This window comes from Boleophthalmus pectinirostris, unplaced genomic scaffold (genome assembly GCF_026225935.1).
Source record: "Boleophthalmus pectinirostris isolate CB_2022bp ecotype Guang Dong unplaced genomic scaffold, ASM2622593v1 HiC_scaffold_13, whole genome shotgun sequence".
In the NCBI taxonomy this organism is placed as follows: Eukaryota; Metazoa; Chordata; class Actinopteri; order Gobiiformes; family Gobiidae; genus Boleophthalmus; species Boleophthalmus pectinirostris.
The window spans coordinates 2,635,936-2,660,029 of record NW_026571036.1 but is presented as its reverse complement, the minus strand read 5'-3'; the positions used below and the strand labels follow the sequence as shown (position 1 = coordinate 2,660,029).

The 24,094-nt window shown below is 47.9% G+C and overlaps 1 protein-coding gene across 1 annotated transcript; it reads right to left on the bottom strand.

The window, feature by feature from the left end:
* Positions 1–2,494: 2,494 nt before the first annotated feature.
* LOC110166743 (NACHT, LRR and PYD domains-containing protein 3-like) lies at positions 2,495–23,135 on the bottom strand. Its single transcript, XM_055149751.1, has 14 exons — positions 23,123–23,135; positions 20,744–20,779; positions 20,494–20,598; positions 14,857–14,961; positions 10,916–11,020; positions 10,685–10,780; positions 10,100–10,160; positions 9,845–10,028; positions 7,291–9,064; positions 7,055–7,222; positions 3,479–3,646; positions 3,250–3,414; positions 3,125–3,171; positions 2,495–3,042 (listed from the first exon to the last, which is right to left on the bottom strand). The coding sequence occupies exons 2-14, from the start codon at positions 20,773–20,775 to the stop codon at positions 2,495–2,497; spliced, it is 3,558 nt and encodes a 1,185-aa protein (XP_055005726.1). The 5' UTR covers positions 20,776–20,779; positions 23,123–23,135.
* Between the last annotated feature and the right edge of the window lie 959 nt (positions 23,136–24,094).

The following is a 24,094-nucleotide window of genomic DNA, read 5'->3' as shown; positions in this document are numbered from 1 at the left end:
TTTTAAGGATCTCAACGTGAATAAAGATTGACGGCTCCTTCTAACGTGTTAAACATGAACAGAGTTCAGTTATTCACTGTTTTGAGAACCAGTTTACGGCTGTGGCCCTTGATGGAAAAAGTTTGGATCCTCCTGATTTAAACACAAAAACAAGCACAATGTCGTCTTTTGTGAAATGTTCTCCATCCAGACCGGACCAGGTCTTTAGCCAGGATCAGGAGAACCCAGACTGGACCAGGATCAGGAGAACCCAGACTGGACCAGACCTGAGCCAGGACCAGGAGAATCAGGACCAGACCTGAGCCAGGACCTGGAGAATCAGGACCAGACCTGAACCAGGACCAGGAGAATCAGGACCAGGTCTGAGCCAGGACCAGGAGAACCCGGACTGGACCAGACCTGAGCCAGGACCAGGAGAACCCGTGTGGCCCTCGGTCGTGTGGCGTTGTGACTCGGTGTTGAGGTGCGTTCAGGCCTCGTCTCTGTTGTTGTAAATATTTGCCTGATTTAAATATTATTCAGATGTGGGTCTCAGGTGTGGACCAGAGACCGGACTGGGTTTGGTCCGGGTCTAAGTGGATTTAAAGGAGTTTAATGTGGTTTTCCTCAGACGCTCATTAGTTTCTCTGACGCTAACGCTGAGTCATAATCCAATATTAAAATGTTCGCTCATGTTTGAACAAATGCGTTTGGATCGAGAGCCGCGGGAGCTGGAGGACGAACCGCTTAAACACAAACCCGGATCTAAACGGACATTTAAACACACGGGGCTTTTTCAGGCGCCGACGTCACAGAAGCAGAGCAAGAGTTTACAGTTTGTTCAGTTTAAAAAAAATACAGACCGGAGCTAAAAATATATAATATATATGAAAATAAAAAATAAAAACAGACCAGGTCCACAGACTCAAAACAGAACGGAACATTCTGTCCAGAAAAGAAATGAACAAGATCAGTGACAAAGGAAACCAAGAACCAGGATTAAACCAGGACTAAACCAGGACTAAACCAAGACTAAACCAGGACTAAACCAGACTAAACCAGACTAAACAACAGGACTAACTAAACCAGGACTAAACCCAAGACTAAAACCAGGACTAAACCAGGACTAAACCAGGACTAAACCAAGACTAAACCAGGACTAAAACTAAACCAGGACTAAACCAGGACTAAAACCAGACTAAACCAGGACTAAACCACCAGACTAAACCAGGACTAAACCTAAACCAGAACTAAACCAGGACTAAACCAGGACTAAACCAGACTAAACCAGGACTAAACCAAGACTAAACTAGGACTAAACAAAGACTAAACCAGGAACTAAACCAGGACTAAACCAAGACTAAACCAGGACTAAACCAAGACTAAAAAGACTAAACAGGACTAAAACCAAGACTAAACCAGGACTAAACCAAGACTAAACCAAGACTAAACCAGGACTAAACAAAGACTAAACCAGGACTAAACCAGGACTAAACCAGGACTAAACCAAGACTAAACCAGGACTAAACAAAGACTAAACCAGGACTAAACTAGGACTAATCCAGGACAAAACCAGATCTGAACCAGGACTAAACCAGATCTGAACCAGGACTAAACCAGGACTGAACCAGGACTAAACCAGGACTAAACCAGGACTGAACCAGGACTAAACCAGATCTGAACTAGCACTAGATCAGGTTATTGCAGTGAACACAGCTTCTGTCATTCTGTCTCTCCTCAATCTGAGGTTCGACTCTCGGTCAGATTCTCGTCTCTCGTCCCTGGAACAGACTTTCTCAGTCGAGGTCGGATTTCTCGCTCTGTAAAGTTTTCACTCTAAAAAGTGTTAGTGAAGCTGCTTTCCCGTCCCAAGAACACGAATGGTTTGCCAGAATATCTTTGAGGCCAACCTGGTTTAGTCCTGGTTTAGTCCTGGTTTAGTTCCGGTTTAGTTCTGGTTTAGTCCTGGTTTAGTCCTGGTTTAGTCCTGGTTTAGTCCTGGTTTAGTCCTGGTTTAGTCCTGGTTTAGTCCTGGTTTAGTCCTGGTTTAGTCCTGGCTTAAGATCTGTTTACACAAGAACATTTGTGGGTAAAAATTACAAAATATTTTATGGGAAGTGCCTTTCGTTTAGATGGTGACGGCTTTTTTGAGGCTTAAAAACACAAAAATCTGAAACCACCTCCAGAGTGTGAAAGACGCTCTGCTGTAGTTTTCCCGTCTCCACTGCCCAAGACCCAAAACTCTGGTCAGATCTGCTCAGGTCACGTACACGTTTACGTCACATGTCATCCACCCAATCAAATTCCACACACTTTTCCGTCACTGTCTGTACACAGATTTCCTCCCAAAAACTCTTGTCTAAACGTGGATAAAAAGTGAAGACGCGACGCCACTTTTGTATCTTCTGTCCAGAAACTCGTCATATAAACAGAGACTAAGTCCAGGAGTTTGGTGACAGACGTCGAGGTCAAAATGATCCTAAACAGAAATCTGAAGAGATCTGAGAGTCTCATTTCAGTTTCCTGTTCCCAGCTTCACCAGAGTCACTTTGGAACCAAACCCCAGTCCAAACCCTGGAAACAGAGGCTTACTGAAGGAGGAGGAGAAGGTGTGGAGGTGGCACAGACCTCCATCAGAGGAAACCTTATAGAAGGTCAGAGCTCCGGCCTCAGAGTCCAGGAACACGGCCACTCGTCCTGAGATGAGCGAGTCCTGGATGTGTGTTTCCCGTCGCTTGTGGCAGACGCTGTAACCTCCATCACCGATCTTCAGACTCCAGGACTGAGCGTTGTCTCCAAACCCGCTCTCGTCTCCCTCTCCGCTCCGTTTGATCCCTTTGTAACTCACCGCGATAGAAACCCCCCAGGCCCCGCTCCAGTCCACCTCCCAGTAACAGCGCCCCCTCAGGCCGGAGGAGCTCAGGACCTGGGGCCAGTCTGTGAACCTGTCCTCATGATCTGGATACTTCTGCTTTTCCGTCACACAGGTCACAGTGCGATGGTCCTCAGACAGAAGGAGACGTTTGTAAGCGGAGTTTGGGTCCAGAGAAACGTCACAGGCGTCTGAAACACAAAAACATCCGAATGTGATGAAAGTTAAATTATTATAATTATAAATGTGTAAATCAAATAAAATCAGACTCACACTTCCTCAGACCTGGGACCATCCAGCGCTGTCCAGCAGGATCCAACCTGAAACACACAAGTCCAGTTTAGACCAGAGACCAGGACCTTCACCTGACAGACTGACGGGGGCGGGGGGGGTCTCACCTGACAGACAGCAGGGGGCGCTGGTTCCGTAGCGCGGTCAGGAGCTTTGCTGATGGTCCTGGATGGTTGTAGCTCAGGTCTAACTTCCTGAGGTGGAAGACGCCGTAGCTCAGAGCTGAGACCAGAGCAGCGCCGCCCCCGTCTGACACCAGACATCCAGACAGACTAAAGACACACAATTACACTCATGTGGACACAAGGGGCAGAGTGCATCATGGGAGCATCTCACCTGAGCGTCTCCAGTCTGCAGGGGGCGCTCTTCAGTCCAGAACACAGCCGCTCCACTCCTGAGTCCTGCAGGTCGTTGTTGGTGAGATCCAGATGTGTGAGACTGGAGGAGCTGAGGACTGAGGCCAGAGGAGCACAGCTGTGAGGAGACAGACCACAGCCACAAAGACTGAGGACAGAGAGGGACATTAGAGACTAGAACCTCCACACAAGAGTTTAAAAACAGTCTGAGGACAGAGGGACTTCCTGCTCTGCAGTTAATAAAAAGTCTAAAAGTCGGTACTTTTTTCTAAGAACTTTGTTTGCATTAGTTCTTTCATTAAGGCCGTGAACAGAAGTGTCTATTGTGGTGGAAATTTTAGTATTTCCATCCAACCGTTTTCTTCCTCTTATCTGGGGTTGGGTCAGTCTAAGCAAGGACTCCCAGACTTCCTTCACCCTGGACACTTCCTCCAGCTCCTCCAGGGGGACCCCGAGATGTTCCCAGGCCCAGAGACATAGTCCCTCGTGTCCTGGGGCCTCCTCCCCATGGGACTTGAACACCTCCCGAGGGAGACGTCCAGGAGGATCAGAACAGATGTCCTCCCCTCAACCGCTCCTCTTCACATGGAGGAGCAGCGGCTCTACTCCGAGCTCCTCCCGTGTGACTGAGCTCCTCACTCTGTCTCTAAGGGAGACGCCCTGTGGAGGAAACTCACGTCAGCCGCTTGTGTCGTCGATCTGGTCCTTTCACTCATGACCAGAGGTGAGGGGAGGAACGGAGACTGACGGTAAATCAAGAGCTTTGGCTTTGGGCTCAGCTCCTCTTCACCACAACGATCCGATACAGCGACCGCATCACTGCCGACACTGCACCTGTCCACCTGTCAATCTCACGCTCCGTCCTCCCCTCACTCCAGAACAAAACCCCGAGATACTTGAACTCCTCCACTTGAGGCAGAGACTCTCCACCCGCCCGGAGACGACAAGACACATTTTTCCGGTCGAGAACCACGGCCTCGCATTCAGAGGAGCCGATCTTCATCCCAGACGCTTCACACTCGGGTCAAACCGCCCCAGAGCTACAGGTCCTGGTCTGATGAAGACAACAGGACGACATCATCTGTGAACAGCAGAGACGATCCTGTGGTCCCCAAACCAAACCCCCTCCGGCCCCTGATGCACCGAGAAACTCTGACCATAAAAACAATGAACAGAACTGGTGACAAAGGGCAGCCCTGGGGGAGTCTTTAGTACATTTTAGTATTGGGTATTGTTTTGTTTTTTTTTTTCGTTATCCAAAATACACTGGAAGAAACGTTAAAAGCCACACTTTTATTTGTTTAATCCTTTCTCTCACAAGAAGGCTCTAGGTACCTTTGTACACGCTAATGTAAAGATGTTACGTGTCCAGCCCTAAATGCAAACTGTTCTTGGGGAAGGGCTTGGACCTCAGAAAGTATTTAAGTGTTTGTGACGGAGCGCCCGTAGTTGCCCCGTCATCACCCGACCGGTGCGTCTTCCTCTGGTTCGAGAGTGAACTGTCCCGTGGTCCTGTACTCCCACAGACTGTTTTACCGCTGACTGTTTTCTCCGGTGGTGCGTTCGAGGTGCACACTCCACGCCTTCGCCCCACACACTCTTTACCTGCAGCTGTATCCTCGCCCTTCTCTGGTTCGGGGGCCAAACCGAGCCAGTTCGTGGTCGTGGTCTAACAGTGCATAGCAGCGCGTTAAGGAAGGTCGCCTGATCTTGGACTTGGACACTGTGGTCTATTTGTGTGTTTATTTAGTTTTTTGTTGTTATTACATTGAATTGAGGATAACTATGTGAGGGATTCTTTAAAGGTTGTATAGAGGATTTTCCAAGGAACGAGAAATCCAGCGACTGTTTGTCCTTTTTCAAATGTTGCGCATGCGTAAACCCCCCCCCCCACAGCTCCTACGTAGAAACACCTCCTCCCGCCTCCTCCTTACGCCAGAAACAGGTTTGTTTACAGCCGGTGCTGCACATGACTTGTAAACAACTAACTACAGTGTTGGTTAGGCAAGGCGGAGAAGTGAGGAGCGGGGGGAGCGGGTGCGCGGACATTTCGTTCGCGGACGAGAAGTGAGGAGCAGGGAGAAGAGTGGATCAGGCAGTGGGGACAGGAGCAGGAAAGGGGAGCAGAGAAGGTTGCGCGGAGATTCAGTGCGAATGAACTAACTACAACACGCAGCAGCAAGCGGACTCTTTCTTTGCCTTGAAAATTACGTTTTCAGACATAGGATATCGCTTTCGTGTCCTGAAAAACGTTTGTCTAGCTCTTGGAAATAAAGTACGTTTTCATAATCAGCAGAAGTTTCCTGTCCAGGAGTAATTTGTGGACCAGTGCTTCAGTCTTTAGACCCTTCGTCTGCTTCAGTCGCGCCATCGCTGGAATGAATCTACAAGAATCACCTTAGTTTGGCTTCGCTGCTTTTCCCCTTGTCGTCTTCTTTCAGCGACCTCAAAAACGGACTTTCTTTTGCGGCGAACTGCTCCTGGATTCTTGTCGCCATCGCAACAAACTTTGTGCAAACTGTGAGGAAGATATAGGTAAAAAAAGCCGCTAAGAACTGTTGCGTTGGTGGAGTAAACAGCGTCTGTGCGTCTTGCGTCTGTGGACTGTGTGACAGTCGTACGTAAACCACGTACCGGCGGCGCAGGCAAGTCAGTTACACTAGAAACGTAGGGAGTTTGATTGACAGCCTGTCAGCTCACAGATAACGAGGCAGTGTCGTTATCTATTGGCAAATGTTTAGCCCCACCACGTCCAGAGTTGATGAATTTTTATTCTCTTTTTTTTTGGTCATCATAATTACAAGGCTCCTGCATCTATAATCTATCACTGACAACTTGAAACAAAAAAAAATCCTCCATACAACCTTTAAGTCATTTTTATTACGTTTATTTCCAAGTTGAATTACGTTCATTTGCTTATGTTAAATCCTTAAATCATCCTCTGGTCTTTCTGTTTTTGGCTTTTTTGACTCTACTTCATCACTTCCACTGTAAATTTTGCACGTTGGGCTGCGGTGTGAATAAAAACGCACTTAAGTGAAGTTTTTTTTCGACTGAGCCATCATTTCTTTACATTTATTTTGGACGAACCCGTGACAGTGCTGTTGCCCACCGCTCTGGGCTCCCTGAAACAGAAACTTTGTCGTCGGTAGTGGGACTGTTTCTTACCGGTGCAACCAACAAAAACAGTCCTTTTGTATGTTTATGTGTTGTTTCACAGATAATAACCACAAAATATATTTAATGTCTTCCGTATGTATGTAAAATGTAGAAAGTAGTAAGAAAAAAACCCTAAAGATATTGACATTGTGTCCAAACTTTAGACTCGCAGTGTCAGTATGTTTGAACAGCACCAGTCAAAAGTCTTATTCAGTGTTTTGTTTTGTTTTTCTATGTGTCGTCTTAAAACTTTAAAATCCAGCTCCTCACACTCAGACCTCCTCAAAACGCCTGTTGAGTCGAGTGTGGCTCAGGACAAAGTGCAGCCCACATCAGACGGAACATCTCAGACTCTGCATGATTCTCCCACACTCCACCGCTGTGAAAGCCGACTCACCTGAGCGTCTCCAGTCTGCAGGGGGCGCTCTCCAGTCCAGAGCACAGCAGCTTCACTCCTGAGTCCTGGAGGGCGTTGAGACTGACATCCAGATGTGTGAGACTGGAGGAGCTGAGGACTGAGGCCAGAGGAGCACAGCTGTGAGGAGACAGACCACAGCCACAAAGACTGAGGACAGAGAGGGACATTAGAGACTAGAACCTCCACACAAGAGTTTAAAAACAGTCTGGACTCACAGGACTTTGGTGGAGGCTTTGACCACCGGCAGCAGACCCAGGAGAGCGTTCTCTGAGGCCTGGTATTTCCTCAGGTCAAACTCCTCCAGGTCTGAGTCTGAGGACAGTAAGAGGAAGGACAGGGCCGACCACAGAGCAGGAGACATGTCTCTATCAGAGAGATGTCCTTCTCTCATCTTCTTCTGTATCTCCTCCAGCAGACTTTGGTCGTTGAGCTCGTTCAGACAGTGGAGCAGGTTCAGGTTTCTCTCTGCAGACAGACCCTTTTCATTCAGCTTCTGTTTGATGTACTTTACTGTCTTCTGATTGGTCCTGGAGCCACTTCCTGTGTGAGTCAGCAGACCCTGCAGCAGCTTCTGATTGGTCGGCAGAGACAGCCCCAGGAGGAAGCGCAGGAACAGGTCCAGGTGTCCGTTTGGACTCTGTAAGGCCTCATCCACTGCAGAGCTGTGGAGACCTGATAGTTTAGATTTAGTTTTGAAGACTGAAGGTGTTTTGACCTTCAGCAGATTGACCCCAAACTCGGTGAAGGTCTGATGGACGTGAAGAGCAGCCAGAAACTCCTGCACACTCAGATGGATGAAGCAGTAGACCTTGTCCTTGTACAGGCCTGGCTCCTCTCTAAAGACCTGTGTGAACACTCCAGAGTACCGTGAGGCCGCTGCAGCGTCCAGCCCACACTCGCTCAGGTCACTCTCGTAGAAGATCAGGTTTCCTTTCTGCAGCTGCTCAAAGGCCACTTTTCCCAGAGACTTCACCATCTCCCTGGTCTCTGGAGTCCAGTGAAGGTCCTCCCCTGATCCCTGGTGATACTTGATGTTCTTGACTTTGGCCTGCACCACCAGGAAGTGGACGTACATCTGTGTGAGAGTCCGGGGCAGCTCTGGTTCTTTTGTTTGTTCCAGAAGCTTCTGTAGAACTGTGGAGAGGATCCAGCAGAAGATCGGTAGGTGGCACATGATGTGGAGGCTGCGGATGCTCTTGATGTGGGAGATGACGGCTGTGGCCTGGACTCTGAGTTTCTTCCTGAAGTACTGCTCCTTCTGGGGGTCGGTGAACCCTCTGACCTCTGTCACCATGGAGATGAACTCAGCAGGGATCTGATTGGCCGCGGCGGGGCGCGTGGTTATCCAGAGGAGAGCGGAGGGAAGCAGCTTCCCCCTGATGAGGTTCACCAGCAGCACTTGAACTGAGGCGGACTCTGTGGGGTCGCTCAGGACCCGGGCTTGTTTGAAGTTCAGAGGAAGTCTGCACTCGTCCAGACCGTCAAAGATGAAGAGCACCTGGAGCTGTTGGAAGCTGCTGAGATCTTTGGATGGACTGAAGAAGTGGTGCAGCAGCTCCACCAGGCTGAACTGTGAGTCTCTGAGCACATTGAGCTCTCTGAAAGTGAAGGGGAACAGCAGCTGGAGGTCCTGGTGGGCCCGGCCTTCAGCCCAGTCCAGACTGAACTTCTGAGTCAGCACTGTTTTCCCCACGCCGGCCACGCCCTTCGTCAGCACCGTCCTGATTGGCTGTGGTGAATGTGGGCGGGGTTTAAAGAGCTCTTCACATGTGATGGTCTCTGGAGCGGCCGGTCTCCTGGATGCAGCCTCCACGTGTCTGACCTCATGTTCCTGGTTGACCTCTGAGGCTCCGCCCTCTGTGATGTAGAGCTCTGTGTAGATCTGGGTCAGGGGGGCGGAGTCTCCTGCTTTAGCCACGCCCTCAAACACTCGGTTGAACCTCTGCTGCAGATCAGACTTCAGTTTGTCTCTACACACCGTCGCACAGCCTGAAACACACAAACAACACTGACACATTCAGGCCGTGTGGGGGACGAGCAGTGGAAAGAGACGAGCTGATTCAGAGAGATAAAGATAAAAGATATAAATTAAAGCAGTTGTGCACTGTGGGGCCTGAGGGCCAAACTTGGTCCTCCACAGGGTCTAATTTGGCCGTCAAGGTCGTGCTGAGATATGTTTAGAATGATCTATTTTGATTCCATTTTGCACTTTCATTGTTAAACTACGAGGATGAGACCAGATCAGTCTGTCCTCTGTGTCCTCACAAAAACTAAAGACCTGGAATCAAAAATCTCTTCATAAACTTTTCACATACAGAATAATAGACGTGTAAATAAATGGACACAAGTGTCACCACGTTACAAACAGGAAGTCTAATCCGATCTATTTAGTTCTTTTGTCTGTAAACACATTTCTATTCCTACTATAAAGACTCCACATTCACTCCTGTCAGCGCCACCACTGTGAGCTTCATTTGACTGAAACCGAACACTCAGGGTGACGTCTCGCTCCTTTACTTCACTTCTGTGAACAGAATGTAGAACTTTGTCCCTCAGGTCACAAATCCAGATTCATGTTTGTGCTGCTCTAAAACATCTGCTACATGAAGTTGGAACAGGCTTCACTTCGTCTGTCAGTTTGTGTCAAAGGTAAAACCCACAGACTCAGAGTGTGAAGGTGAGTCTGAACTCGCTCTAACACCTGGAACCTTCTAATGACCCACAGATGAGCTCAGAGGAGCTGATGGAGCAGGAGGAGGTTGAACTTACTGTTCCTCAGACGCTGGGCCAGATGCTCTTTGTCCATCTTCTTCAGAAAGTCCAGGGTGATGTTCAGAACCTCGCTGCTCTCCTCCTCCTCACTCTCGGAGCATTCTGGGTAATCTGAGGCCAGGAGCCTGTGGAGCCTCTGCAGCTGCTGCTGGACAAACCTCAGGACCTGCTCCTCCAGAACCTGGGACACAAGCAGGGGTCAGAGGTCACAGGGCTACAGCACTGACACTACAGGAGAACATCTGGACTCACCTGAAACACCTCGTCCACTTCAGACTCTGAACTCTGAGACTCTGGACCCTCTGGATCCTCCCTGTGGACCACAGACAAGGATTCAGTGAAGATCTAGACTCTACCTTAACTTCTTGGGGTCTTTTTCAAAGACAGAACAGTAAAATGTACTTGTTACATGTTTCAGCTGTTGCTGCATCTTCAGAACTGTCCCAGGTGTTGGTGGTGACGTACATCAGACGTTGTTACTTCCTGTAACTTCCTGTGGGCCGGTGTCTCTGGAGGAGGGAGTCTCAGGTGTGTGACAGGAGGAACGCTCCGTCATCACGGTTAAAGCTGTTTGTGCCCCGTTTCCTGATTTCACTGTCCTCCCTGATCCAGTGTTTGAAGTTCTACTGTTGTCCAGACTGACCACAGGAAGTAACAACAGAACAACACGACGCGTCACCACCAACACGAGGACCGACACGTCCACAAACACACCTCCTACTGCTCTGTCTTTAACAAAACAACTCCAGACGTTCATGTGGAGAATAAGACAAAATGAACGTTTTTGGATTAGGAAGATCCGGCCTGAACTTTTGTCCAGGTCTGGTCTAGACTCACCTGGGCTCTGGACTTGGGTCTGGACTTGGGTCTGGTCTGCTGTGGGTCTCCGGAGGCTCTTGACTGAAGAATGCTTTCTGGTCCATGGAGCAGTCACTTTTCAGAGACAAATTCATAGTCAGTCTGTAGAAAAACACGAGCCTCACGTTTGGTTAAACCTGGACTTGATTTTACCAAAGTCCTCAGGACCAAGTCTGAGCCAGGATCCTGGTCCAGTCTGGATGGACTCACCTGGTTCTGGTCTTCATCTTCCGTTTGAAGACCAAAGGAGGAACCATGGACCGATCGGACTTTAGGGACTGAGACCTCGGCCCGGGTCTGGACGAGTCTGTGTCCCTGCAGAGAGAGGTCACACAGAGGTCACACAGAGGTCACACAGAGGTCACACAGAGGTCACACAGAGGTCACACAGAGGTCACACGGACGTCACACAGAGGTCACAGAGAAATCACAGAGGTCAGAGAGAGGTCACACAGAGGTCACAGAGGTCACAGAGGTCAGAGAGAGGTCACACAGAGGTCACAGAGGTCACACAGAGGTCACACAGAGGTCACAGAGGTCAGAGAGAGGTCATAGAGAGGTCACAGAGGTCACACAGAGGTCACACAGAGGTCACACAGAGGTCACAGAGGTCCACATTAGATTTTTATATCTAGATAATCTCGTCCTAAAAAGCGAATGAACCTGAACTGGTCCAAATGTTTCAAATCCGGGTGAAGTTTCAGAATTCTTTGTCACTGATTTTATTTTATTTTTTTATTTTTGTTTCTGAACTTCGACGACCTCTGCCAGAGCCTCACCCCGTCCAACCTGTTCACCTGAGGCATGCACCCCTGACGCCAAACCGCACGCAGAAACACACGCAGAACCACACGCAGAGCCTCACCCTGCAGGTGGAACACGACACCTGATCCTCCTCATTCTGCACCAGCTCCTTCATTCCTTTGGACCTGGTTTAGTCCTCGTTTGAACCTTGTTCATTCTAAAGATGAACAATGATTTTACTGAACTTTAAACCCAAACTAAACCAGGACTAAACCAGGACTGAACCAGGACTAAACCAGGACTAAACCAGGACTAAACCAGGACTGAACCAGGACTAAACCAGGACTGAACCAGGACTAAACCAGGACTAAACCAGGACTGAACCAGGACTAAACCAGGACTGAACCAGGACTAAACCAGGACTAAACCAGGACTAAACCAGGAACCAGGACTAAACCAGGACTAAACCAGGACTGAACCAGGACTAAACCAGGACTAAACCAGACTAAACCCAGGACTAAACCAGGACTAAACCAGGACTAAACCAGGACTAAACCAGGACTAAACCAGGACTAAACCAGGACTAAACCAGGACTAAACCAGGACTAAACCAGGACTAAACCAGGACTAAACCCGGACTGAACCAGGACTAAACCAGGACTAAACCAGGACTGAACCAGGACTAAACCAGGACTAAACCAGGACTAAACCCGGACTGAACCAGGACTAAACCAGGACTAAACCAGGACTAAACCAGGACTAAACCAGGACTAAACCAGGACTAAGGACTAGACCAGGACTGAACCAGGACTAAACCAGGACTAAACCACACACCAGAGACCGGACTGAACCAGGACTAAACCAGGACTAAACCAGGACTAAACCAGGACTAAACCAGGACTAAACAGGACTAAACCGGACTGACTAAACCAGGACTAAACAGGACTAACTGAACCAGGACTAAACCAGGACTGAACCAGGACTAAACCAGGACTAAACCCGGACTGAACCAGGACTAAACCAGGACTAAACCAGGACTGAACCAGGACTAAACCAGGACTAAACCAGGACTAAACCAGGACTGAACCAGGACTAAACCAGGACTGAACCAGGACTAAACCCGGACTGAACCAGGACTAAACCAGGACTAAACCAGGACTGAACCAGGACTAAACCAGGACTAAACCTGGACTAAACCAGGACTAAACCAGGACTAAACCAGGACTGAACCAGGACTGAACCAGGACTAAACCAGGACTGAACCAGGACTAAACCAGGACTAAACCAGGACTAAACCAGGACTAAACCAGGACTAAACCAGGACTGAACCAGGACTAAACCAGGATTAAATCAGGACTGAACCAGGACTGAACAGGACTAAACCAGGACTAAACCAGGACTAAACCAGGACTAAACCAGGACTAAACCAGGACTAAACCAGGACTAAACCAGGACTGAACCAGGACTAAACCAGGACTAAACCAGGACTAAACCAGGACTAACCAGGACTAAACCAGGACTAAACCAGGACTTAACCAGGACTAAAACCAGGACTGAACCAGGACTAAACCAGGACTGAAACCAGGACTAAACCAGGACTAAACCAGGACTAAACCAGGACTTAACCAGGACTGAACCAGGACTAAACCAGGACTAAACCAGGACTGAACCAGGACTAAACCAGGACTAAACCAGGACTAAACCAGGACTGAACCAGGACTAAACCAGGACTAAACCAGGACTAAACCAGGACTTAACCAGGACTGAACCAGGACTAAAATAGAACTAAACCAGGACTAAAGTTGGACTTGTATGAGTAATATTTCTCTGTACGTTCACCTTCTTCTCTCACTCGTGGTTGTTCCACAAGGCTCAGTCCTGGGTCCACTTCTTTTCATAATCTACACTCTTCTCCTCTGTGATCTCCTTGGTCAGAACATTTTGTTTGTAGTTTTACGAGACCAAATAAGTTACATTTTCTAAAGTTTGTGCCTGCATTTGATTTGATTTTGTTTTATTGTAAACATCTGAACATATTTTTGGTTTATGTTCAGTTACCAAACTGATAATTAGAGCATGAGATGATTTTCAACTTTTGAGACATTTTTGAAGCAGACCAACATCAAACTATCTCTGATTTCTTCTAAAGCTCACGTTATTTCAGTTTATTTTGTCCTTTTGTGTTTATTATTATGATTTTGAACCATTAAATGAATCATGCACTGGTGATGGACTCAAGCTTCTTTGGGTGTCCATGTTTTTTTTTTTTTTTTTTCCACATATTGTCAAACATCACATATGTCAGATACATGAACATATTTACATAAACGTTTGTGTCTAATGTGGGATTATTAGTGTCACGACTGATCAAGACCAAGACCAGTCCAAGACCACAGGGTCCCGAGACCCGGACAAGACCGAGACCTCTGAGGGTCGAGACCGAGACAAGACCGAGACCGAGACAAGACCGAGACCACGGTCCATCGAGACCAAATCAAGACCATCTTTGTCATTTTGACATTTCTTTGTATTTTACAGACGTCATTATTGTTATAAATCTCCCTCCAGTTCATGTGGTAAATACTTTAAATGTTTCAGATTCCAAACTGCAGCTTCATTTTCTTTGTGGTTTTTGCACCTGCTGTGTTGTTCACCTGCTCTGTGTTGTTCACCTGCTCTGTGTTGTTCACCTGCTCTGTGTTGTTCACCTGCTCTGTGTTGTTCACCTGTCTGTGTTGTTCACCTGCTCTGTGTTGTTCACCTGCTCTGTGTTGTTCACCTGCTCTGTGTTGTTCACCTGCTCTGTGTTGTTCACCTGCTCTGTGTTGTTCACCTGCTCTGTGTTTTATTATAATTTAAAATTATGGAAAAAATAAAACTGAAATTGAAAGTTGAAATAAAATGTCTACACCATTAACAAGTTTATAGTCTGATTTAGTTTTAGTTTTTAAATTACTCAGAACCTATTCCCTTAAATCAGACATGTCCAAACTATGGCCCGTGGGCCAAATGCGGCCCTCAGACACATTTTTCTTGGCCCTCAGACTTCCAGGTGAATTGGCCTGAATTACCTTCAATCAATTAAAAATTAACTTTTTACTGCAAGTTTTTTTTTAAATAAAACCAATATTTCATATTTTGTGTTTGGTTTTAAGAATCTTAGAATGAACATCAATCTTTATTCATTCTAACGTGTTAAACCTGCACAGTTTGAGCTCTGGTCTGTGGCCTGGATCAGCCTCTGCTTCATCTGTGTTTGGACATGTGGCCCTTGATGAAAAAAGTTTGGACCCCCTGCCTTAAATACTCATTTAAATCAAGCCAACTCCTTTGACCATTGTTTTTGTTTGTTTGTTTGTTTGTTTTTTGTTTTTTGGACCAGCGTCCGGTCTGGATGAAGTCCTCACCTGGTTCTGGTCTGGTCCTTCTGTTTGAAGACTAAAGGAAGAACCATGGACCGGTCGGACTTTAAGGACTGAGACCTCGGCCCGGGTTTGGACGGGTCTGTGTCCCTGCAGAGAGAGGTCACACAGAGGTCACACAGAGGTCACACAGAGGTCACACAGAGGTCACACAGAGGTCACACAGAGGTCACACAGAGGTCACAGAGGTCCACATTAGATTTTTATATCTAGATAATCTTGTCCTAAAAAGCAAATGAACCTGAACTGGTCCAAATGTTTCAAATGAAGTGAAGTTTCAGAATTCTTTGTCACTGATTTTTCCATCCATCCATTTTCGTCCGCTTATCCGGGGCCGGGTCGCGGGGGCAGCAGCCTAAGCAGGGACTCCCAGACTTCCTTCACCCCAGACACGTCCTCCAGCTCCTCCGGGGGGACCCCGAGTCGCTCCCAGGCCAGTCCATAGTCCCTCCAGTGTGTCCTGGTCTTCCCCGGGGCCTCCTCCCGGTGGGACATGCCCAGAACACCTCCCGAGGGAGACGTCCAGGAGGCATCCGGAACAGATGCCTGAGCCTCAACTGGCTCCTCTCGACGTGGAGGAGCAGCGGCTCTACTCCGAGCTCCTCCCGTGTGACTGAGCTCCTCACCCTATCTCTAAGGGAGACGCCCAGACACCCTGCGGAGGAAACTCATTTCGAGCGCTTGTATCTGTGATCTCGTCCTTTCGGTCACTACCCAGAGCTCATGACCAGAGGTGAGAGTAGGAACGAAGACTGACCGGTAAATCGAGAGCTTCGCCTTTCGACTCAGCTCCTCTTCACCACAACGGTCCGATACAGCGACCGCATCACTGCCGAAGCTGCACCTGTCCCCCTGTCAATCTCACGTTCCGTCCTCCCCTCACTCGTGAACAAGACCCCGAGATACTTGAACTCCTCCACTTGAGGCAGAGACTCTCCACCCACCTGGAGAGGGCAAGACACCTTTTTCCGGTCGAGAACCATGGCCTCAGACTTAGAAGAGCTGATCTTCATCCCAGCCGCTTCACACTCGGGTCAAACCGCCCCAGTGCTGCAGGTCCTGGCTCGATGAAGCCAACAGAACAACATCGTCCGCAAACAGCAGAGATGAAATCCTGTGGTCCCCAAACCGGACCCTCCGGCCCCTGACTGCACCTAGAAATTCTGTCCATAAATACAATGAACAGAACCGGTGACAAAGGGCAGCCCTGGCGGAGTCCAACATGCACCGGGAACAGGTCTGACTTACTGCCGGCAACGAACACAGCTCCTGCTCCGGTCATACAGGGACCGGACCCCATACTCCCAGAGCGCCCCCCACAGGACACCACGAGGGACACGGTCGAATGCCTTCTCCAGATCCACAAAACACATGTGGACTGGTTGGGCAAACTCCCATGAACCTCGAGCACCGATGGAGAGTGTAGAGCTGGTCCAGTGTTCCACGGCCAGGACGAAAACCACACTGCTCCTCCTGAATCCGAGGTTCGACTATCGGCCGGATTCTCCTCTCCAGTCCCTGGCATAGACCTTACCGGGAAGGCTGAGGAGTGTGATCCCCCTATAGTTGGAACACACCCTCCGGTCCCCCTTCTTATACAGAGGGACCACCACCCCGGTTTGCCAGTCCAGAGGCACTGTCCCCGACCGCCACGCGATGTTGAAGAGGCGTGTCAGCCAAGACAGCCCCACAACATCCAGAGACTTCAGGTACTCAGGACGGATCTCATCCAACCCCGGAGCCTTGCCACCAAGGAGCTTTCCAACCACCTCAGTGACTTCGGCCAGGGTGATGGATGAGTCCGCCTCCGAGTCCCCAGCCTCGGCCTCCTCCTCGGAAGACGTGACGGTGGGATTGAGGAGATCCTCAAAGTTTTCCTTCCACCGCCGGACAACGTCCCCAGTCGAGGTCAGCAGCTCTCCCCCCGCACTGTAAACAGTGTTGGTGAAGAACTGCTTTCCCCTCCTGAGGCGCCGGACGGTTTGCCAGAATCTCTTTGAGGCCGTCCGATAGTCCTTCTCCATGGCCTCTCCCGAACTCCTCCCAGCTCCGAGTTTTTGCCTCCGTGACCACACGGGCTGCAGCACGCTTGGCCCGCCGGTACCCGTCAGCTGCTTCAGGAGTCCCCCGAGCCAGCAAGGCCCGATAGGACTCCTTCTTCAGCTTGACAGCATCCCTTACTTCCGGTGTCCACCACCGGGTTTGGGGATTGCCGCCGCGACAGGCACCACAGACCTTACGCCCACAGCTCCGAGCAGCTGCATTGACAATAGAGGCCGAGAATGAAGCCCACTCGGACTCCAATATCTCCAGCCTCCCCCGGAATCCGGAGAAGTCCTCCCGGAGGTGCGAGTTGAAGGTCCCTCTGACAGATGCTCCACCAGACGTTCCCAACAGACCCCTCACTACACGCTTGGGCCTGCCAGGTCTTTCCGGCTTCCTCCTCCGCCAGCGAACCCAAACTCACAACCAGGTGGTGATCAGTTGACAGCTCAGCCCCTCTCTTCACCCGAGTGTCCAAGACACGCGGCCGGAGATCAGATGACACGACTACAAAGTCGATCATCGACCTCCGGCCTAGGGTGTCCCTGGTGCCACGTGCACTTATGGACACCCTTGTGCTCGAACATGGTGTTTGGTTATGGACAAACTGTGACTAGCACAGAAGTCCAATAACAAAACACCACTCGGGTTCAGATCGGGGAGGCCGTTCCTCCCAATCACCCCTCTCCAAGTGTCACTGTCGTTGCCCACGTGGGCGTTGAAGTCCCCCAGGAGAACAACGGAGTCCCCGGTCGGTGCACTGTCTAGTACCCCTCCCAAGGACTCCAAGAAGGCCGGGTACTCGAGTACTCTGCACTGCTGTTCGGCCCGTAGGCCGACACCACAGTGAGAGACCTGTCCCCGACCCGAAGGCGCAGGGACGCGACCCTCTCGTTCACCGGGGTGAACTCCAACACACAGCGACTGAGCTGTGGGGCAATGAGCCACACCAGCCCCCCACACACCACCAGCCGCCGCCGCTCCCCGCGGCCAACGCCAGAGAAATGGAGAGTCCAGCCCCTCTCAAGGAGTTGGGTTCCAGAGCCCAAACTGTGCGTGGAGGTGAGGCCGACTATATCTAGTCGGTAACGCTCAACCTCCCGCACAAGCTCAGGCTCCTTCCCCCCAGCGAGGTGACATTCCATGTCCCCAGAGCCACAGTCTCCATGTCCGGAGATCTGGTCGTCGAGGCCCCCGCCGTCGACTGCTGCCCAGATCTCTCTGCACCGGCCCCATATGGATCCTCCCACGGGTGGTGGGCCCACGTGAGGACGGCCCCACGTCGCTCCTTCGGGCTGAGCCCGGCCACCAGGCGCTCGCTGACGAGCACCCACCCCAGGCCTGGCTCCAGGGTGAGGCCCCGGTGACGCCAATCCAGGCGACGTAACTGGCCTCTGAGTGTAACTCATCATAGGGGCTTCTGAACCGTTCTTCGTCTGACCCGTCCCCCCGGACCTGTTTGCCTTGGGTGACCCGACCAGGGGCATGAAGCCCCCGACAACAGAGCTCCTGGGATCATTCGGGCTCAAACCCTCCACCACGATAAGGTGACGGTTCAAGGAGGGTTTTTTTATTTATTTATTTTTTTTGTTTCTGAACTTCGACAACCTCTGCCAGAGCCTCACCCCGTCCAACCTGTTCACCTGAGGCATGCACCCCTGACGCCAAACCGCACGCAGAAACACACACAGAGCCGCACGCAGAGCCTCACCCTGCAGGTGGAACACGACACCTGATCCTCCTCATTCTGCACCAGCTCCTTCATTCCTTTGGACCTGGTTTAGTCCTCGTTTGAACCTTGTTCATTCTAAATATGAACAATGATTTTACTGAACTTTAAACCCAAACTAAACCAGGACTAAACCAGGACTGAATCAGGACTAAACCAGGACTAAACCAGGACTAAACCAGGACTAAACCAGGACTAAACCAGGACTGAACCAGGACTAAACCAGGACTGAACCAGGACTAAATCAGGACTAAACCAGGACTAAAGTTGGACTTGTATGAGTAATATTTCTCTGTACGTTCACCTTCTTCTCTCACTCGTGGTTGTTCCACAAGGCTCAGTCCTGGGTCCACTTCTTTTCATAATCTACACTCTTCTCCTCTGTGATCTCCTTGGTCAGAACATTTTGTTTGTAGTTTTACGAGACCAAATAAGTTACATTTTCTAAAGTTTGTGCCTGCATTTGATTTGATTTTGTTTTATTGTAAACATCTGAACATATTTTTGGTTTATGTTCAGTTACCAAACTGATAATTAGAGCATGAGACGATTTTCAACTTTTGAGACATTTTTGAAGCAGACCAACATCAAACTATCTCTGATTTCTTCTAAAGCTCATGTTATTTCAGTTTATTTTGTCCTTTTGTGTTTATTATTATGATGTTGAACCATTAAATGAATCATGCACTGGTGATGGACTCAAGCTTCTTTGGGTGTCCATGTTTTTTTGGGTTTTTTTTTTTCCACATATTGTCAAACATCACATATGTCAGATACATGAACATATTTACATAAACGTTTGTGTCTAATGTGGGATTATTAGTGTCACGACTGATCAAGACCAAGACCAGTCCAAGACCACAGGGTCCCGAGACCAGGACAAGACCGAGACCTCTGAGGGTCGAGACCGAGACAAGACCGAGACCACGGTCCATCGAGACCAAATCAAGACCATCTTTGTCATTTTGACATTTCTTTGTATTTTACAGACGTCATTATTGTTATAAATCTCCCTCCAGTTCATGTGGTAAATACTTTAAATGTTTCAGATTCCAAACTGCAGCTTCATTTTCTTTGTGGTTTTTGTAGAGGAATTTACCTCTGCACCTGCTGTGTTGTTCACCTGCTCTGTGTTGTTCACCTGCTCTGTGTTGTTCACCTGCTCTGTGTTGTTCACCTGCTCTGTGTTGTTCACCTGCTCTGTGTTGTTCACCTGCTCTGTGTTGTTCACCTGCTCTGTGTTGTTCACCTGCTCTGTGCTTTATTATAATTTAAAATTATGGAAAAAATAAAACTGAAATTGAAAGTTGAAATAAAATGTCTACACCATTAACAAGTTTATAGTCTGATTTAGTTTTAGTTTTTAAATTACTCAGAACCTATTCCCTTAAATCAGACATGTCCAAACTATGGCCCGTGGGCCAAATGCGGCCCTGAGACACATTTTTCTTGGCCCTCAGACTTCCAGGTGAATTGGCCTGAATTACCTTCAATCAATTAAAAATTAACTTTTTACTGCGAGTTTTTTGTTTTGTTTTTTAATCTCCGTTGATAAAACCAATATTTCATATTTTGTGTTTGGTTTTAAGAATCTTAGAATGAACATCAATCTTTATTCATTCTAACGTGTTAAACCTGCACAGTTTGAGCTCTGGTCTGTGGCCTGGATCAGCCTCTGCTTCATCTGTGTTTGGACATGTGGCCCTTGATGAAAAAAGTTTGGACCCCCTGCCTTAAATACTCATTTAAATCAAGCCAACTCCTTTGACCATTGTTTTTGTTTGTTTGTTTGTTTGTTTGTTTGTTTGTTTGTTTTTTGGACCAGCGTCCGGTCTGGATGAAGTCCTCACCTGGTTCTGGTCTGGTCCTTCTGTTTGAAGACTAAAGGAAGAACCATGGACCGGTCGGACTTTAAGGACTGAGACCTCGGCCCGGGTTTGGACGGGTCTGTGTCCCTGCAGAGAGAGGTCACACAGAGGTCACACAGAGGTCACACAGAGGTCACACAGAGGTCACACAGAGGTCACACAGAGGTCACACAGAGGTCACAGATAAAACAACTGTGAAAATAACAGAAAAGTAGGTCATAAAGAGACTGACCCGAGAGACACAGTGGGTCCGTCTGCCTCCATCGTCCTGGAAAAGACAAGACAAACGCGTCAGATGCCCTCCCCGCGCGCTGGGTTCAGGTCTGTCCACATTCCTCTCTGCGGCGTGTGATAGATGCACTTTCTAACTTTAATGACACGTTCGAGCTTGTTTTAAATCCAACTGAAGCTTTATTTTCAAACATCAGAGAAATCATGATCCAACCTGTGAAAAAACAACAAACGACGTCAACGTGAGACGGAAACACTGAGCCCAGGATCACAGTTATTCACTCCTTAAGTTCCTCTTCTTGGATTTGTTTCCTTGTGGTTTCCTCGTCACACACAGACCTGCAGTTGTGTTTGTTGTTGTTTTGTTTTTGTTTTTTTTTCATTCACTCGTGTTTAACTCACAAAACCTGCAGATTTAGTTTAGAATTTTTCTCTCAAACCAAAAAAAAAACTCCGCTGTGTTTTCAAACTCCAAACAGCTTCTCTGGAAATATTTGGATCATTTCAGTTACCGATTTCTACTGAACTAAAGCCAGTGTCGGGAAGTTTACTTTTAAAATGTAATCCCCTACAGATTACAGATTACATCCCCCAAAACGTAGTTTGTAACAGAATCCATTAAATTACTTAAAGTGAGTAATGTAATCTGATTACTTTGGATTACTTGATTTGCTGTAGAGAAACAAAGACGAGGAAATCTTCACATAAGAAGTTTTGTCTGATAAAAGAAAATGAAAAAGACCAAACTTTACTGAACCAAACTAAAAATATTATTGATAGAAGAAAAGGAGACATGGTCCACGCAGGAGGTTTAGTCCTGTTAAATCCTGGTTTAGTCCTGTTTAGACCTGTTTTAGACCTGGTTTAATCCTGGTTAGTCCTGGTTTAGACCTGGTTTAGACCTGGTTTAGTCCTGTTTAGTCCTGGTTTAGACCTGGTTTAGTCCTGGTTTAGTCCTGTTTTAGACCTGGTTTAGACCTGGTTTAGTCCTGTTAAATCCTGGTTTAGACCTGGTTTAGACCTGGTTTAGTCCTGGTTTAGATCTGGTTTAGACCTGTTTTAGACCTGGTTTAGTCCTGGTTTAGACCTGTTTTAGATCTGGTTTAGAGCCGGTTTAGTGCTGGTTTAGTCCTGTTAAATCCTGGTTTAGTCCTGGTTTAGTCCTGGTTTTAGTCCTGTTTTAGACCTGGTTTAGACCTGGTTTAGTCCTGGTTTAGACCTGGTTTAGACCTGGTTTAGACCTGGTTTAGTCCTGGTTTAGACCTGGTTTAGACCTGTTTTAGACCTGGTTTAGACCTGGTTTAGTCCTGTTAAATCCTGTTTAGTTTAGACCTGGTTTAGACCTGGTTTAGACCTGGTTTTCCTGGTTTACCTGGTTTAGACCTGGTTTAGTCCTGGTTTAGTCCTGGTTTAGTCCTGGTTTAGACCTGGTTTAGACCTGGTTTAATCCTGGTTTAGACCTGGTTTAGACCTGGTTTAGTCCTGGTTTAGACCTGTTTTAGACCTGGTTTAGACCTGGTTTAGACCTGGTTTAGACCTGTTTTAGACCTGGTTTAGCCTGGTTTAATCCTGGTTTACCTGGTTTAAAACCTGGTTTAGTCTGGTTTAGCCTGTTTAGACCTGGTTTAGTCCTGGTTTAGTCCTGGTTTAGACCTGGTTTTCCTGGTTTAGACCTGGTTTAGTCCCTGGTTTAGTCCTGGTTTAGTCCTGGTTTAGACCTGGTTTAGTCCTGGTTTAGTCCTGGTTTAGTAGTTTAGTCCAGGTTTAGTCCTGGTTTAGTCCAGGTTTAGTCCTGGTTTAGTCCTGGTTTAGTCCTGGTTTAGTCCTCTGTGTAATCCATTTATTTCAACAAAGTAACTGTAATCCAATTCCCACTCACTGAAACAGTAACTGTAACTGAATACAGTTACTCATCATTTGTACTCTGATTACTCTGGTACTTGTAATCTGTTACTCCCCAACACTGACTAAAGCTAAAACTTGACTTAAAAACTACAGCTTCGTGACATCACAAGGTGGAACAGAACATGTGGACAGAGTCATAATAAAGAGAAACTCAAACATGTGAATGAAAAAACACAAATCCAACGATCGAACACGGTTTAAATCTCACAAAAATCGAGTTATTCACTTAGTTAAACATGAGATTTGGAAAACTGAACTTAAACTTCAACTTAAACTTAAAAAAAACACTTTGTTATTTTCGCTGAGTCAGCGAAGACAAACTGTTGAATCCAGTCGTGTCGTTTTTATTTTTGTTTTGTTTTTTACAGGAAATGAAGTAAATGAAGCCAAACTGGTCCAAAAGTTTCAGATTGTTTTTCACAGATTTGTTCTTATTTTCAGTTTGATAAAAGTTGAGATAAAAATCCGAACTCACCGAGCGCTGTTAGATCCTCACCTGTCCGACCTGTTCACCTGAGATATGACACCTGTACCGCGAAGCCACGCCCCCTACGGAGAAACCACGCCCCCCTACGGAGAAACCACGCCCCCTACGGAGAATCCACGTACCCTGCAGCAAAACCACGCCCCCCTACGGAGAAACCACGCCCCCTACGCGAAAAAATGCAACCTCGAGGCAAACGACGCCCCTGAAAACAACAGCAGAACACGACTCTCCGCTCTGAACTCACAAAGATAAAATCTGATTCTTCAGTTTTGACTTAGTCCTGGTTTAGTCCTGGTTTAGTCCTTGTTTAGACCTGGTTTAGTCCTGGTTTAGACCTGGTTTGGACCTGGTTTAGTCCTGGTTGAGATCTTGTGTAGACCTGGTTTAGACCTGGTTTAGTCCTGGTTTAGACCTGGTTTAGTCCTGGTTTAGACCTGGTTTAGTCCTGGTTTAGACCTGGTTTAGTCCTGGTTTAGACCTGGTTTAGACCTGGTTTAGTCCTGGTTTAGACCTGGTTTAGTCCTGGTTTAGTCCTGGTTTAGTCCTGGTTTAGACCTGGTTTAGACCTGGTTTAAGTCCTGGTTTAGACCTGGTTTAGTCCTGGTTTAGACCTGGTTTAGACCTGGTTAGTCCTGGTTTAGACCTGGTTTAGTCCTGGTTTAGTCCTGGTTTAGTCCTGGTTTAGACCTGGTTTAGTCCTGGTTTAGTCCTGGTTTAGACCTGGTTTAGTCCTGTTTAGTCCTGGTTTAGACCTGGTTTAGACCTGGTTTTAGTCCTGGTTTAGACCTGGTTAGACCTGGTTTAGGTTTAGACCTGGTTTGAGTCCTGAGTCCTGGTTTAAGTCCTGGTTTAGACCTGGTTTAGTCCTGGTTTAGTCCTGGTTTAGTCCTGGTTTAGAGTGTAGACCTGGTTTAGACCTGGTTTAGACCTGGTTTAGTCCTGGTTTAGACCTGGTTTAGA